The 17,719-nt window shown below is 43.9% G+C and overlaps 3 protein-coding genes across 3 annotated transcripts in view; 2 read left to right on the forward strand and 1 right to left on the reverse strand.

Moving 5' to 3' along the window:
- Positions 1–464: 464 nt before the first annotated feature.
- Positions 465–9,508, reverse strand: LOC101757700 (DNA repair protein RadA). Its single transcript, XM_004966696.2, has 15 exons — positions 8,596–9,508; positions 8,285–8,340; positions 7,627–7,685; positions 7,326–7,397; positions 7,034–7,117; positions 6,301–6,408; positions 5,292–5,354; positions 5,096–5,176; positions 4,742–4,807; positions 3,514–3,669; positions 3,294–3,371; positions 2,446–2,484; positions 1,994–2,076; positions 1,628–1,700; positions 465–933 (listed from the first exon to the last, which is right to left on the reverse strand). Exons 1-15 carry the CDS (start codon positions 9,384–9,386, stop codon positions 763–765), a joined length of 1,980 nt encoding a protein of 659 aa, XP_004966753.1. The 5' UTR covers positions 9,387–9,508; the 3' UTR covers positions 465–762.
- Positions 9,509–10,764: 1,256 nt separating this feature from the next.
- Positions 10,765–13,385, forward strand: LOC101780800 (trafficking protein particle complex subunit 4). Its single transcript, XM_004964776.3, has 4 exons — positions 10,765–11,006; positions 11,773–11,887; positions 11,959–12,127; positions 12,951–13,385. Exons 2-4 carry the CDS (start codon positions 11,822–11,824, stop codon positions 13,145–13,147), a joined length of 432 nt encoding a protein of 143 aa, XP_004964833.1. The 5' UTR covers positions 10,765–11,006; positions 11,773–11,821; the 3' UTR covers positions 13,148–13,385.
- Positions 13,386–14,083: 698 nt separating this feature from the next.
- Positions 14,084–17,719, forward strand: part of LOC101781201 — a 9,653-nt gene continuing 6,017 nt past the window's right edge. The window contains exons 1-4 of the mRNA XM_004964777.3: positions 14,084–14,476; positions 14,749–14,811; positions 15,781–15,859; positions 16,014–16,145. Of these exons, the coding sequence (XP_004964834.1) occupies positions 14,264–14,476; positions 14,749–14,811; positions 15,781–15,859; positions 16,014–16,145 (487 nt within the window). The 5' untranslated portion in view covers positions 14,084–14,263. The remainder of the gene's footprint in view (positions 14,477–14,748; positions 14,812–15,780; positions 15,860–16,013; positions 16,146–17,719) is intronic.

Below are 17,719 nucleotides of genomic sequence, written 5' to 3' on the forward strand. Positions count from 1 at the left end.
ATCAGCAGAAGCTGGGTTTCCATTTCTCTCTTTTTATTTTTTGAAAGGAAGCCGGATTCCATTTCAACTTTTCTGTTTGGGTACCGTTCGGAATTGTGGTAATAGATAAAGGGTAGATAGTGTGACATCTGGCGGGGAAAGGGACCTGCCGTGGCCGACCAGACTGCGAAGGAGCCGGCCAACCATGGCTCAAGTGCGGCGAGAGGAACGCTGGGGAGGAATCTGGGCAAGCAAAGATCAGCTGCCATGAAATTTAAACTCATTTCAATTCAGTGGAGAATCTAGCAAACGCATTCCCTATGTAATTAGTTTCCAAAGATTCCATATGCCACAATTGAGGGGATCCAAATGGCCAGATATTTGATTTAAAATTGAGAAATTTGTTTGCCTTGAACCCTCTTGAGAATTAAAACATAGAGGAGCAGTTTTCCTTTTTGCTGTACGAGTGTACCACATTAGATGAGTGGAACCAAACCAACAGCTTGACAATAGATTAGCTAGAGACAAGATACAGAATAGAACTTCAAATTTACACAAAAAGAATAATGACAACCAAATTCGTGGCCGTCTTAGGCTTACTAGCAAAATGGAGAATACATATAAATCGGCTGGAAGCCCAACACTGACCCATCCACTGTCCAACTTGCACTATGCTACACCAATCCAATCCAACTTGCCATGTCCTTGATCTACAATACTCTAATATCTAACCCTAAACACCTACGGTCAGCTTTGGTAAAGCAGGCATCTTGTACACCAACATCAATCTTGGGGCCTAAATATGGCGTTTATGAACTGCTTCAGGTTGCTGCAGGGCAAGATCTCAATATCAAGCTTAAGCGGTTTGAGCAACTTCTCAGAGGTCTTGGGAACAACACACTTCTTGTATCCCAGCTTTGCAATAGCCATCACCCGCTTGTCCATTCTTGGCACCTTTTAAAAGGGAAATATAAAGAAAAGTTACTACAACTGGTTACAGTTAAAACAACTGGCGAAATCAGGATGAATTCAGGCGTTCAGCCTGCTTCCCGCATAGTACTCAAAATTTTGCTTTGTACTTTTTTGCGAATTCCATTTCACACTTCATTGAAACCATTTCAAAGTAACAATTATCTGACTAGGTCATATTTATTTTGAAGGGCGTAATTTACATATGAAAAAAAATGCATACATGGTGTACATATCGGGTAGCAGGATTAGCAAACAGGTTGAAATTCCATCTCATCATTAATTACCTCCATTGGGCTGTGTTTCTAATTTTTCAACAGAAACAAATTCTACATAATGCTAAAATTTGGGAATGAGTTCCAATTTTTCACTCTGTTTGTAGCTAAGTTTTTTGGGGCCAGAATATACACGAGTTGTTTTTTTTAAAAAAAAAGAATATACACGAGTGACAGTATATTGGCTGGGATATAGTTTGTGGTCACTGATTACTTGTTTAGACAGTAAATCTTAACAGCACAGTAGACATTTGAGAAAGCTTGGAAGAATAAAATAGGCGATTCTTTTTTTTAGTTCAAACATTAATCTCTGCTATTCTTTTCACTAACACATGTTATCTCTTTCCTGTCAAGTGTTAACTCAGATTACGGATGAAGCGGACATGAAGGAGAAGAAAGCTTACAGATCTAAGTTCACCGCCAAGGCCGATCTCTCCAATAAATGCAACATCATTTGGGATAGGAAACTCCAAGAAACTGAAGACAAGAAGAAAAGAGGCTTCCTTAAAATGGACAAACAGTGGAAAAGATAGACCAAAACAGGTGTCCCACTCAAAAGAAATCATAGAACCATTACTTTGTGCCTCACCAATCTGCTTAGTTGCACAAAGTTTATCCTGTCTAACTACACCCCAGAATTGCAAATGACTGTAGAACATATCGTAAGAACAATAGGCTGCGAAATAGTTGAGTGCCTTAGGCACCAATACTAACTATAACGAAATCTTGTATTGCTAATGACTCAAATAATAAAGCAGTAAACTTACTACCTGCTGCAAATTGAAGCTGCTATGGCCAGATCTCCTGCGGTCTCAGCCAACTCGAAGCCACTCACGACATTCAAAAAAATAGCCTGCAGCATGACCAGAAATATAGCACCAGAAGAATATGGAAACAAACATAGAAAGTACGTACTACGTAGTCACTAGCGCATTGCTGTAATGTCCTCAAATCTAAAAATTGGCAAATTACTAGATTTAGTGAACATGGTCACAGTTATGCCATTATCATATCACAAATCCCTTAATACAATCAGAATTAGAGCAGATGATATGTTGATGTCTTGATGAAAACTAGGTCATCAGATCGCATCGATGCAAACAATAAGCCTATATTGTATGACAGCCAACTGATTGTATCTCAGAATTAACACCAACATATTGTAAAGAAACAGATATTGTCTGACATAGTAATAATTAAATAAGAATCTCTATGAACTTACATTATCCTGAAGTTTTAGGCCTGCTTGCTTCATAAGAACCTACAAACAAGAAATGAGATTATCATTTCATAAAATTTAGGAAAAAATGTATTGGCCAATCAGTTGAGTTGTGGTTGTGGATGTACGACTCCGCCAACTAGGGATCCAATCTTGGTTGTACAACTTTACTCAGTGTGAGCACATCTCTATGGAAAGTGTGCACCTGTGCTCCTTGAGGTCATGAACGTATCCCTGGTTGATGCAAATCGACACATGTGCTAGCACACGGGCATGTGAAGGCATGTGTGTTTGTGTGTCAATGGTTATAATGTCAAAGAACACATACTCCCGAAACATCTCATCCCACACATATATTCCTGTCATCTGGAAACTACAACCTCATTTTCCTCTTATTCCAGCAGAGAAGCAAGAAAACATGCAAAACTAAGTCTGCAAGAGGGCTAATATACATAGGATAAACTTATCAGAGTGCCCATATTCATAATAAGCTACAGATATGATGTTGAGATGGCATGACATCTAATAGTAACTCAGCTTAAGGTGCTATGTTTGCAAAGGGTTATAAAGCAAGCCTGATCAAACTAATGTGAATTCGGCTGTAAAAGAACAATCTAGAGCTGAATAAAAGAAGTCAGGTCTGGGCACTATTTATGAAGCTCTAACGCCAAAATAACGGTGTTATCAAGCTAAGATAAACTAGCAACAATATTCATTTCACGGGATCTCATTTTACAAGTCCATCCTGCTGGATCTTATCCATAGATTTACCCTCAGAAATTAACATGAAAATGACATTTTATCACGGGTGCAGTGCTTTATTGGCTGGATGTGTTAAACTTGACACTTACAGAGATTATGACATCAGCCCTTCTTGATGGTATGCCAACTACTTGTCCAGAGTGAAGAGAACCAGAAACACACAATGCCTGCAAATAGAAAAAAAATTGCAGCTCACAGAAGTATATGAGTATATGACAATATGAGAACAAAGATACAATAAGTATTGGAAGGAAAATAATTTAGCCACTTAAGTAAGACCCATTGACCATACTATAAAGACTGAAGTACCTGAACTTCGATAGCAAAGGTCCTAGATCCATCTAAAATAACAGCTACAGCAAGCCCGGCCAGAATTTCAGAATCAGAGTCATGCTCAGTTAAGAACATCTGGCTAGGATTCAGCACAGCTTGCAAACCAAATTCGGCCATCTCAAATACACCAAGCTGGAACAATAAGAGGAAACAGAACAAGTGAATACATGTTCTTCAATATCTTCCAGAAAGAACAGTTTGGTGACTTATGAACAGAAAAATGACCATGACATATAAAGAGAAAAGGTAGACATCTCAAATGGCAGGTTTACAAGCAACTATTCACAAGAGAAACTGTAGCAGGGATTCTGATCGGACAGTCCAAATTATGGAGTTACACAGCAGTACAGCACTATGCTCTCCTGACAGAGGATCACACTCCTGTAACAAGCAATCACCTTCTAGATGCACTAGGATGAGTCTTATTTTAGGAGGACAATGATGACCATGAGCAAGAGTGAAGAAGGCAGCACCCAACCTGGAAAGGGGAGTGGCAGAGCTCTAGATGGGCATGCCAGCACATGACGGGGAGGCAAAGGATGGATTGATGGAACAACCATGAAAAGGAAAAAAATAGGGTAAATGGAGAGGGAGGGCTAGGGCAACACAGAAGTCAGATCAGAAGGGGGAAAATTAATGATTATTGGGTTCTCTTTTCTTTCGTGAAACTAGGAATCATATTGCATTATCCATGAATAGGATACAAATCAATCATGATCTGAGCAATTCACAAGGTTGTCGGGCACCTCATTAAGCCATGTGTACCATAGCCCTGCATTAGAAGCTTGTTTGGTACATAAGTTTGGAACTTTGTTACAAGCACAAGGGCAAAGAAATGTTTGAATTTCTGAACGTTTAAAATAATAGAAGATGAAAAATAAGCTATGACAACGATTACAGTTTACTCCAAAAATCTCTATTAATCTGTGCAATATGATGGTCTAGCCTTAGTTCAAATACATTAGCATCATCACAATTCACAAGTAAATTATACTAGATGAATGCCTGAACTGTATCTTCTAGGGTTTGTCAAATCAAAAAGACTACTGCAACCAACTATCCACACAAGAATCAGGCAACAGTGTTGATGTTTAACATAACCATGTTGAACCCATTTTGCATGTTAGTCCCGTATGGCAGTATTGATCTTTTTATGGACTTGTGGAGCAAAGTTGATAGTTGATAGACAGACATGGGAGCATACCTCATCTGTTGAACCGAAACGATTCTTAACCGACCGCAACAATCGATGGGATGAGCACCTCTCTCCCTAAAAAAAGAGGAGGAATATTTTATCATGTTTAACATCTATAATATGCGAAATGATGAAAATAAACATAAACCTGAAATAAGGAGAACAATTTTAGGCTTTATTGCTTTAGCATTTCACATGTTTATCATCTGAAGGTGATCTAGTTGTATGAACTGGATCATTCTGCCTTCTATGATATAAATGACAACACATAAAAAGCACTCAAATGTTCAAGAAATAATCATATTTTGAGCTTTAAAAACACTTAGCATTGTCCCCCAATATTTGGAAGAGTAATCCACCAACCTCCATATACAGAACAACATCCACTATGTGCTCTAAGAGGCGAGGACCAGCGATATCACCGCTTTTTGTAACATGTCCAATCTGAAAAGTAAAAAAGAATTGACAAGATGCTACTAATGATAAAAAAATGAAGGCAGGAATTTGTCTAGGATATGTCACAAATAACGGCAAACTTCTTGAATCGTGGTTAGCTTACCAAGAAAACAGGGATATTGGTCAGTTTTGCAAATCGTAACAAGGCAGAGGTGCATTCCTTGACCTGTTGTCCACATAAGGCAAAGATTTATGATAACAGCCAACAGGGATGTGAATTTTTCAGTACCATATATAATATAACATAGTCTACTTCAAGTTCAACAATGTGGACTTCCATCCCATAGACTTGGCACAATCTCAAGCTCAAGATGCAAACTGTTGCTAGATTCTATAATAAGACTGAAACTTAAAAATAAAGCCAATTCCTCTACCAGTGTCTATTGTACTAATACATACCCATGAAATTACTTTTGCTTGAATTGAGACATGTTCAAGATTATAAGTGGTGAGTCGAGCATTGTAGCACAAGAACAGCACGGGTTACTGTGGCTCATCTGCTGTGCAATCTCAAGCTATTATCCTGCAACTGCAAGGTTGCCTCTGTCATTTAGCTGCATGCATAGCTTCTTGTCTGGTTACTCTAGTACGCAATTATGTTATTTGCATATTTTACAGCTCTTGTTTAGTGATAAGTTTCTTAGAGGTCAAGCCATCCCATCTACATAAACATGGGAGTGCATCTCTAAAGGATCAAGAACTAAGAACCAATAAAGAAGTTCTCTTCTCTAACCAGGTTTCATAGATCTAAACAGAGAGGTGTGGAAAAAGAAACTCCCGGCCAGCTTGCCAAGGGCGAGAGTTCCCCTCCTCCGGGGTCTACAAAATCGGGACTGCACCAAATGTGCTCATAATATACAAAAAAATGCATATTACATAGCAAGCTCAACCTAAATGGAAAGTACTGAAAACAATGCCTGACCATATACAAGAAGTACCAGGACACTATATATCATTACCATGGCAAAAGCAAATGAAACTGATGGAGTGTAACAGTAAACAAATTTAACATAAACAACTAGTTTAATGGCAAGACATGACATGTTGCCATGTTGGCATGCAAGGCTGGTGTCAATATAATAGAAAATTATTAGGTGAACTAACAGAAGCACCTGTGATAAATTGCCAGCACTTCCAGCAAATGATCTGACATAAACTGTTTGAATTGAATCGATAATTAGAGCCCTTGGAGACAGCGGTTGGATTTTGTCCAAGATATCCTGTCAAACAAGATTTTTGAGGAATATATATGGTATATCAAAATCAGAGGGGCTGTTAAGGTTTCTTCTGAGAAATGTTTTAGTTAGGAGAGATGGTAAGAAGAGATCCTATTCTACTTTTAGTCAAGGCCATTGTCATCTATAATAAATACTTTTTAGATAACATGCAGATTGCTTAGTTTTATTAAAAAAACACTCTTGTAGAAAATCTTTGAAATGTGTGGTTCTCAGATTGTTAATTTTGCCTTGTTGATACGAATTACAAATTTGAACAGTATAAGTATAAGACATTAGCAGTTTTTTAGATAACTACAGATGATGGGTGTTATCAATGCATGTGAAATCACAAAATGGCAAAATCGATGAATAGATGAGCCCAGAACAAAGTACCTATGTGTCAGTAGTCTTATTATCTGGTATATATGAGGAAAGCTCATATAGGTGACAAATGAGATCTGAGATGAGCAAATAGTTTTCCTACAAACTTTATTCAATGGAATTATAAGGATTTTCCCAAAGGTAATAAAAACTAGAGTATGCTACATTACATAAAAATGGGTTTATAATCCAAAAAACAATAATAAATTTAGGAGTATGCACAAGTGGTGCTGGCTGAACAGATTACCTCAATATCCGTACCAGAGTAGAGGTACAACTTGCTAGACATGATACTCATCCGATCAGCCCTGTTTCCAATTTGCTCAATACTCTGGAGCATAGTTACAAAGTTATAGCAAAATGTGTTCTAAGATTCTACGAAACTCAATAATGAGAAATTCTCAAACAATGAAGGCTGACAAAAGAAACATAATCCAAGAATTTTCAGTGAATAAGACAACTTAAATAAGATGTAAGTTACGGAGATTGGATAAGGCCATAAAGGTATAAGATTCTGTAAAATGCCAGCCATAACTAACCTCCTCACCAGACACATATACAACAGGAGAAGAATCGTCGGACTTGAAACCCTCCAATATATTAGAAGCAAGCTATGGATACAGAAAACACATTTTTCAGATTTCAGAGACAGGAACATCTGTTATACTCCAAAAGCTAAGGAATAAGGTTAAGAAAACTGCATAACTCAAAATGTAACAAACTAATTAGAAATATATTAAATGGTATAGGGTGGAAATGAATACAGCAATCATATTGAATTGAATGCACCAAGAAAAAATGCAGGTCAAACGTGCATAACCAAATGTGCATATATTTTACCTGTAACATCAATGAACTTTTGCCAACACCTGGATCCCCACCGACTAATATCAAGGAGCCTGCAAAAGTTTGATGGAATAGGTAAGGCATTGAGTCATGGGATAAACTAATGTTTATGTGACTTGGCAGTTGTCACATTCATATTTACTTTTCTGAAAAATAATGACTGTAACAATGAATGCTTCTTTTGGTGTTGGGACTCTCCTGTGATAGGTAGTTCACCAAATAACACGTACAGAAGAAATGTGCAGGAAGCACAATGCAGAACAAGCGCGGCATGTAGGGCAGAAGAATTGTAATACTATGAGGTGCAGCTATGAGTCCTAGGTTAACTCAAACCACTATTGCAAGCAGCTCAACAGCCTACATCTCATATGTAATTTTAAGCATGTTACTTACTAGCATATAGTTTGCTATAGATTCGCTATGTTGTACTGTAAGCTTGATTCAGGACCATCTCAAATATAGGAGAAATAACATAAAATTATAAATAAATGGCAATCAAGCAGCATCATATTTACTGGCACATGATTCCTATAATAAGCAGTTTAAAAGGATTTAGCACAACTGAAAATTTATACAGATAGAACCCTGATCTGTGCCTGGCAGATACAAGGTTCCTTTCAACCAATGCCATAAAACATAAGAGATGGTTTACCAGGAACAATGCCACCACCAAGCACTCGAGAGATCTCCATTCCAAAGCTCCCTGACCTACAAGCAAGACAACCATAAATGTCATCAGCTAATAATGAAAGAACATAATCCTCAGAGAGTTGCCTAGCACTCGAATTGCACGGATATATCTGAAGCTGACTACCACGTACACATACAACAATAAAAAATTTCAACACCGTAACTTCATTTATCTATACAATTACTTTTCCCCATGGTGATAAGAAGTCACTGAAGATGAGACTTCAAAATTTCTCATAGTAACGAGATACTGAGCTGGGTAAGAAATGTTACAGGGGTATGCGCCACGACGCCTGATTGACCCCCTTGTTCACCTCCTGAAGGCTCTGCGGCACCATCTCCTTGCTCTTCTGAGGAATCCACGACCGACCGACGTGTTGTGACTGCGACCCCCCCGCGGACGCATCGCCATCAGGCCCCGGGACGTACTTGTCCACGGTCCCCGTCGCGTTGCAATAGCGGCAAGTGCCCCACCACTGCGAATAGGCCTCCCCGCAGTTGCTGCACGCGTACGAGACCCTCTCCTTGCCGCCCTTACCCGGGGACTTCCGCGCCGCCGCCACCGACGACCACTTGGTCTGCGCCTTCGCGACACGCGCGCTCGCCCATACCTTCCCCTTTTCCTCGCCCTCGCTCTCTCCCGCACCTTCCCCCTCCTCCTCCCCCTCCGCCGCCGCCGCCGCCGGAACCGCGGTGGTGGACGAGGAAGCAGGAGGGGAGCCCTGCATGACGATGCGGCCCGCGACGGGGTCGAAGAGGCCCCACTCGGACTCTGGGGGGGGCTCGGAGTCGGAGGCGGAGGGCGGAGGGAGCGCCGCGGAGGCGCTGAGAGTGTCGGTGAGCGGGTCGTAGGTGGCCCACCCGGCGCCGCCGGGGGCGGGCGAGGTGGAGGAGGAGGAGGAGAGGAAGCGGGGGCGTGCGGAGAGCGGGTAGCTGGGGAGGCGGGGAGTCAGGGGGCGTGGGAGACGAGGAGGGTTCGGGGGCCGGAGGAGGCGGCCGGAGTGGCGGAGCAGGGAGCGGAGGGAGGAGGGCGAGCGGAGCATCGCGGCGGACGGGGCGGGCATGGAAGGCGGACGGGTTCCCAAGGGGGTTTTGGCCCGGGTTTTGGAGGAAAATGGAGGGCCGCGCGGGTGCCGGCGCGGGAAGAAGGGGAAAGGGAGACGCCGGACTCGGGAGGTGGGCCGAGTGCGCCACGGGTTGGTGTCTCGGGTGGAACGAGCTGAAAGCGCGACGACGACCTGACGCCCTGGGCCCTGGCTGACCCCTGGCCCCCTGCCACTGCCAGATCAGTGAGACGAGACGCAATCACACAAGGTTGACTGCTTGACGCTGTGACATGTCAGGTGTGCGTGTCCGCGGGAGCCACGTACGGAGCCTTTCAGCTTATAAGCCCACCGAAAAGCTGAAACGGTTGATTTATTATAAGAGGAAAATACTGTTTGGTAGCTGATAAGCCGACTGAATAAGCTGAAGCGAACAGGTCCACTGATTTGGTTTCACTCTCGTGTTGATGATACGAGACCATCCGAATCAAACTCAAAATTTGGAAATTAACACCGGCACTGTGATGACAAAAACAAAAAAAATTATCGACTGCATTCTAATTCAGCGTCACACCTTAGATTCTATGCATTGGAGAGCAAGCGTATAATTCATCAATTTAAATTATTTCTAGATGATGTGCTACTCTTGAACCCGATAAAATACGACTCCACATTTGGACATGGGCCTGTTCGCTTCAGCTTATAAGCCGGCTGAAAAGCTGAAACGGCTGATTTGTTGTGAGAAGAAAATATTGTTTGGTGGCTGATAAGCCGACTGAATAAGCTGAAGCGAACGGGCTGATAGTCCCCAACAAATGAAATCACATAGAGAAGTATAGCGTACATTGTGTTCCATCTCACCACCATTCAATCATATGTCTTGCAACGGCGAAGGGGCAACATGTGAAACAACAAAAAAGAGATATATTGCATCAGATGGATTGTTTCATTCACAGCTCAAAAATCACTCTAGATGATGCGGCACCCTTAAAACTTATAAGTAATATAATAAAATAAAACTTGTTATTGGGTTTCACCTATGCTACAATAAAGTAAATATTGCTTAAGGGGTATTTTAAATCAATGGCTCGATCATTTTACAACGTGTGATTCATCTATAATACATTTTTATGTTAAAAAAGAAGTCCATGATAAACATGCGTGCTTTCATACATATAGATGGATCATATTATCCACAACGTTACATTTCTCTGGCTGAACTCGATTGAGTAGGCTCATGTAACAATATATTTCTCCATGATGCCTATTAATACATCTGTTTTCAAAATAATAACTCAACTTGTGCGTGGGCCGAATATTTGCTTGCAACATCTTCCCTCCCACTGAGCCCATTAACAAGCCCAGGGTCCTCCTTACGATCGGTCTGTACTGTCTACTCCGTTGCAGGCGCGCACACTTGACACAACCTCCGCCCATCTCAACGCAGCCGAGCGCCGCGCGCCCCCGCCGGCGGCCCCCTCCCGCAGCCACTCCCGCCCGCGCCCCCGCAGCCTGATCCTCCAGCTCGCCGCTCCTTGGTCCTACAACGGCCGCTCCCGCGGCGCCGCACCCCCTCGATCGACAGGAGCGAAGCGGAGTGGAGATCCAACCGGACGTGGGTCGCGATCTCCTTTTTAGCTGGTGAGTAATACTAGCGCGCTCCATGAGGTTCATGCCATGTTTACTGGTTTGTGATATTGGGATGTTTCGTTCGGAGGAAACCTTAACTCTGGATTGTATTTTGCTCGGGCTCTCGGGATTGATGTTTCTGCTGAATCCGTCCCCTTTGATAAGACGACCGATGTGCAGTCCTCTTGCAAAACGAAATGGGAAACCTATATCCATACCTCTCCGCTGTACCTTGCAACTTGCACCGAGCCTACACACTTACATAATCCTATATCCTAAATTACAAATAGGTGGGAATATAGTTTTTTTAGATCTTAGATGAATTAAGTCTTACAGGAGAAGATAATAATGCGTGCTTATGTTTTTATCTTTTTGAGTATCACAATGCAATGTATTCAGTGAGATGTTGCTTAGACAGATAGAGTCTCTTCATAAATAAGTAAAGACAATTTACTGGTTCATGACCAGATGAATCATTGGACATGAACTTTCGGATCAGATATGCATTTTCACTGTATATTAACAGAAGACATTACTGCTTAAAAAAAAGACATTACACAATTTGAATAAAAGGCAGCGGTACCGAATTAACATTTTGAGTGCATGATGTTCGTATTATATTGAATTGAAATGACAAAGAGATCTTAATTGAAAAAAGTCCATTTAGGAAGTTGGTGCAATCTTTAAACATCTATTTAGAAGTATGAGTTCTTTACTAGTTGCCTGTTACTGTTACATCTATCAATGATTTCATGGGGCATGGTATGTTTCTCTGCAGCTGATACAGGAAATTTACCTTTATCTCTACTCCACCTTCTTTTGCGACTATGGCATTAGCAGCTATCTACAGCCTTTTCATCATTAACAAATCCGGTGGCCTTATATACTACAAGGTATATTCCTGGGCTCCCCTTCTCTTTCTAGACCTAGAGCTGTCACCTGAAGAATCTGCACATCTCTTCAGGACTATGTTTCAGCAGGGAGGATGGACACCAATGACAGTCTAAGATTGGCTAGTCTCTGGCACTCGATGCATGCTATCTCCCAGCAACTCTCCCCTACCCCTGGTTGTACTGGCATTGACCTCCTACAAGCCCATAACTTCGATCTCCATTGCTTCCAATCTCTCACAGGTATGCAAGCTGCTTGATAGTTGATAGATCTGGCCCACATCTTATAGTTCTGAACTAAAGTATATTTGGGGCACTTTGGGTACACTTGCATCAATTCAAGGTTTACAAGCTCTGACTTAAGTATGCCGTAGGTCCCTTAACTTTCATAAATTTACCTTTTTCTTGTTCATGCCAACTGGCTCATCTCATGATATTGCATATAGCACCAAAGCACATGGTTGTGTGCCAGACCATCTGCTATGTAGCCTTTTCATGTGTAGGAATACCTACATTAATATTACTTTGCCCCTGCAGAATTATGGCACTAGGTAGCTGCATTTGTTAAACTCTAGGATGGGAAGATTTCATAGCATGTCAGATATTTTTCTCTGGGAGTAATGAGGGTGTGAATTCATGGCTGAAAATGAAGATTTTTAAACTTGTTATCAGTTTGTTACTTCGTTTGCCAAACAATTTTTTCTGGAACCATGTATAATTTCATTTGGGTCATTGTGCAGCTAAGATAACTGTCTTGTGCGGTTCGTTCAAAAAAAAAGGGCAGACCATCTTTAGGGTTAAGTTATGCTGTTATCTAGTTGTTTGAGATGTGATCTATATAATGAGCTAGTAGTAAGTTGCCCAAATTGGCCTGAATGCCTGATTCACAGATACCATGATCCACCTGTTCTCCTATGACCTATGGTGTCTTTAGACTCTTGGATGTACCTTTTGATGTTATCAGACCCAACTGCACTCGTATGTTTTTGATTCTTTGGCTCGTTTTTTTGTCACATTTAGCACCTCTGCTGTATCTGCTCTGCTCTGATTTCTCCACTTGATTCAGGTACAAAATTTTTCGTTGTATGCGAAACTGGCGCTCCAAATATGGAAATGCTACTGAAAGTGATCTACGAGTTGTACACAGACTTTGTTTTGAAGAACCCGTTCTATGAAATGGAGATGCCGATTCGGTGTGAGCTGTTTGATCTCAACCTGGCACAGTTGATCCAGAAGGACCGTGTTGCGCTTCTGGGTCGGTGAAACTTGGAAACCTATGGTCTAAACCCCATCATGTACCCTGTAGTTTTTCCTTTCTCTAAATTACACAGATTTGCTCAGATGGAATTCTAAGATCTACCGGTGTGTATCATCGATTACTTGAATAGTGTGTTGCTCATCTGTAATCTTCTCCGTGATGTGATGTAACTTTGAGTTTTGCGTACAGAAAAATGTTGCTGCAAATAATAGCTCTATGCAAAGGAGCTTTTGTTCTTGCATAGAGTACCTGTCATTGTAAGGATCAGGTGTTCTTTGGGAACCTCTGTCATAGGAACAGAACACCTGTGTCGTGCCATGCGCCCATGCCAATCCGTCCCTGGCTCCCTGACTTCAGAAAGAATCGAACAGGCCACCTGTGCTTCCGCTTGCCATGGACTCAAGCCACCGGCAAAATTCAGTGCAAGTGAAAACGATTTTTTTGCATGCAAAGTAGCACTGAAGCTTTAGGGGGTGTTTGGGAAACACCTGTTAAAGTTTAACACCTGTCACATCGGATGTTTGGATGCTAATTAGGAGTAGTAAACATAAGCTAATTACAAAACTAATTGCACAGATGGAGTATAATTCGCGAGACGAATCTATTAAGCCTAATTAGTCCATGATTTGACAATGTGGTGCTACAGTAACCATTTGCTAATGATGGATTAATTAGGCTTAATAGATTCGTCTCGCGAAATTAGCACAAGGTTCTGCAATTAGTTTTATAATTAGCTCATGTTTAGTCCTCCTAATTAGCATCCGAACATCCGATGTGACACTGTATAAAGTTTAGCACCTCGTATCCAAACAGCCCCTTATTTTGAGACCTAGGACCGACCATTGAGCAAAGTGTCAAAGTGAAGAAAAAATTGCTACTATTCCGTGGGCCGTAGCTGCATTTGGTTCCTGAATTTCGCCTTCCAAAATCAGGCGCCGAGTGCCAAATCGTAAATCGACAGGCTCATCGGGCCCTTCTCGACGCTGCAGCAGCAGTCGCAGTCGCGCCGCAGTGAATCGCAAGCAGCCGGGAGCCCGGGAGGGAGGGAGGGACGCGCGCAAGCCCGCCGCGAGTGCCGTGCCTACTGCCGAGCCGGCGTCCTCCTCCGCGGCGCGCCGAGAATGAGCCTCTCCCACCGCCTCCCGCCGGGCGCGCCGGCGGTGGACCCCTACTACGTGTACGCGCCGCGCCCGGACCCGCAGCGGCACGGCGTCCTCACGCTCTTCGTCGCCGGCCTCCCCGACGACGTGAAGCCCCGCGAGATCCACAACCTCTTCTCCCACCGCCCCGGCTTCGACCACTGCCTCCTCGAGTATACCGGCCGCGGCAACCAGGTCCGTCCCCCTCAGCCTCTCGCTCGAACCTCGGTTCCCCCTGCCCCGTTCTCCGCCGCGACGCCAGGCTAAACCCTCCATCCGGGTGCGGGGTGCCCCCTCCTTGAGCCTTTGAGCTCATCTAAGATTTTACTGTAGTTTAGGGCACAATCTGGATTGATATAGTAATGGAGAAGATATATTGCTTCAGTGATAGTTCCTCTGGATGGATGTGTGTGTTGAATGTCGATGCAATGATGCTTTTTACTGAATTTCTAGTTCTTATGCTGCAGGCGGTTGCCTTTGTGACGTTCTTCACTCATGAGGCGGCCCTGTCGGCAATGACTTCGTTAAATGTGAGTTACACTACCGAGCTCAGATTTTGCTGTATCTGTTCAATAACTAGCAACCATGAAGTCGGTTGCCTTCAACCTTCTTAGTGATGTAAGGACAAGGGAGAAAATTAATCAAGTTTCTTAGCAATGCCCGGTAATGCTGGTGTTGATAAATAACTGAATACTCTATGAATTCAGCCTAACCATCTTACCTAGTTCCTTCTTCATTGTTCTGCATCATGTGAAACTGACATGTGATCCAAACTGATTAGAAATTTGAAGATTGAAGTGTATGAAGCTAAATCATTAGCAATTAGCAAAAGAACTTAAGAAGTGAGGCATTATTGGACATTTTGTGGACTCTAGCTCATGCTACTGACTCTATAGGACTAGGTAGCCTTACCATTCATCCTGCCAGATGCAAATAATGGAAAATTGCAGTCCACGGTCACAGGAACTTGGAAACTACTGCTGTTTTATCATATGCGCCACTTAAGCCTACTAATGAATTACGTTGTCTTAGTGTTATGTGATTGCTAGCACCTTCAATTCAATCTCCTTGTCTCTCACTACTTAAATCAACGTCTTGTGTAACGGTGTCTGTAGTCAGTTAGCTTGTACAATGTGCCTGACTTAACACGGGTAGACATGGAATACTGAAATATGTCCATAGTCGTATCCAAATATTTCTTGAGCATTTACCTGTAATGTAGTGAGTCAATGCAAATTCTATGGGAAAACATTGCTCTGGTTACACAGAGCTATAAAGCTACTTGGAGTTGCAGAAATGCTACTTAAAAGAATATATGCTTGTCAAACCTAACCAACATGTAAACTTTTACTTATAGTATGTAAAGCGCAAGTTTAACATATGCAGTAGTTGCTAGAAATCAGAGTACAAATTAATAAGTTTTTATTTTGTAGCTTGTACCTGTATTTATTCAGGGTTGATTACAATTGTCAACGATCTAATATTTCGATCCATTTCAGGGAACAATTTTTGATCCAGAGACTGGTGACCGTTTGCACATTGAGCTAGCTAAATCAACTTCACGAAGACCTCGTGGAGGTGTCTTATGTGCCATTACAATTTTTTCATAATATTGCTAGAGTTTCCTGCCTGGCTGGATCGTTATTTATGTTAACATGCCACTTTGTCAATTCTTATATTTAATGTAACATGCCACCACATCGATTCTAATCAGATGGCAATTTTTTATTAGGTGGTGAGGTCTACCGAGTTATTGACAAACGGGCTAACAAAACAGAAGGAAATGCTGATCATGAGAATGTTGGTGATGAAGGTGATGAAGCAGCATGGGGGGAGGATGAAGATGGTGGCAGTGATGATAATGGTCAGCATTATATTACTTGATATCTAAGTCACTTGTTATTTTTGTTAATGAGCTTACATGAAATGGTGTTTATGTGGTGCAAGACCATAACTCAGTGGTGACGTTCTAATCTTGTTACTAGGGAATGTACAAATCTTTAAGAATGCATATATAAACTAGCCCATGGATTTATAAAGCGGACTACAACTATCTAAATTTCTAAATTCAAGCCTGGTTTGTATTTACCTTTGTTGGTGTACTATGTGTATTAGGGCCCAATAGGCCCATGTAAGACATCTACATAGCTACCCTCTAGGGTTAGCCCATAATCTATCTATTACCTTATAGTACCCTCTACCCGACGCCTCCTGCCCCTGGTTTTCAACCGGGGGTGGGGGGGACTGCTGCCCCTGTTTTTACAGGGGTGGCAGCTGCTCCTGTGGGGGGAGGGGCTGCTCGCCTACCTTTCCCCGCCCCGCCTCCTCTACCACCTCCGGATGGGAACCTCGCGACAGCCCTCGTCGCTGCCCGGGCTGCCGCTGCCGAGGGACAGGCGCGCCTGCGCGCGGCAGCCCTGGCCTGGGAGCGGGAGCGGGATGCGGCCGACATCTTGGCCCGTCAGATCGCCGAGGCGGAGCAGCTCCTCACGATGTCCCACGACAGCACGGCCACCTCCTCCGGCTCCGGTGCTCCCCGTCCGCCTGTGGTGGCCTGGACCGATCCGGCCGATCCACTTGTCGCACAGCTCCACTACCAGGCCGGGGGTGTCCAGAACATCAAGAGCTTGGTCCCCGTCGTCCTCGACCCTGAGTCGCCCTCCTACGCCCGCTGGCGGGACATGGTCCTGCTCATTCTCCGCCGTTACGCCCTCGACGACCACGTCCTCACCGACACCTTCCCTGCGGCCCGGACAGCTGCGTGGGTTCGCCTCGACAGCATCGTCCTGTCGTGGATCCTGGGGACCATCTCCCTCGACCTCCACGATCTCGTCCGCGGCACCCCCGACACCACCGCCCGCCGGGCCTGGCTGGCGCTCGAGGGTCAGTTCCTGGGCAACGCCGAAGCCCGGGCCCTTCGTCTCGATGCGAGCTTCCGCACCTTCGTCCAGGGCGACCTCTCCGTTGGTGAGTTCTGCCGGAAGATGAAGACCATGGCGGACTCCCTCGGGGACCTTGGCTGGGCCGTGGAGGACCGGATCTTGGTTCTCAACGTTCTTCGCGGCCTCAGCGACCGCTACGCCCACCTCCGCACCTGGATCACCCGGCAGCGACCTTTCCCCACCTTCCTCCAGGTCCGGGATGATCTTGTCATGGAGGAGCTTACTCAGGGCATCCAGCCCGGGTCCCTTCCTGCGCCGGGGTCCGCGTCTTCCTCGACCGCGCTTGCTGTGACTCCACCGCCACGACCCTCCGCTTCGCCACCGTCGTCCCTTCTTGGTCCCCCCCCTCCTGGGCCGAGCGGGGGTGGGGGGGGGCCGTGGCGGCCGCCGTCGCCGTGGTGGGGGACGTGGTGGGGGGGCGCCGGTGGGGGCACACCGGGCGGGCACACCGACGCCTTCCACGGGGTTCTCCCTGGGCCGTCCTTACCCACCCTCG

The sequence above is a fragment of the Setaria italica genome, chromosome IV, assembly GCF_000263155.2.
Source record: "Setaria italica strain Yugu1 chromosome IV, Setaria_italica_v2.0, whole genome shotgun sequence".
Lineage (NCBI taxonomy): Eukaryota > Viridiplantae > Streptophyta > Magnoliopsida > Poales > Poaceae > Setaria > Setaria italica.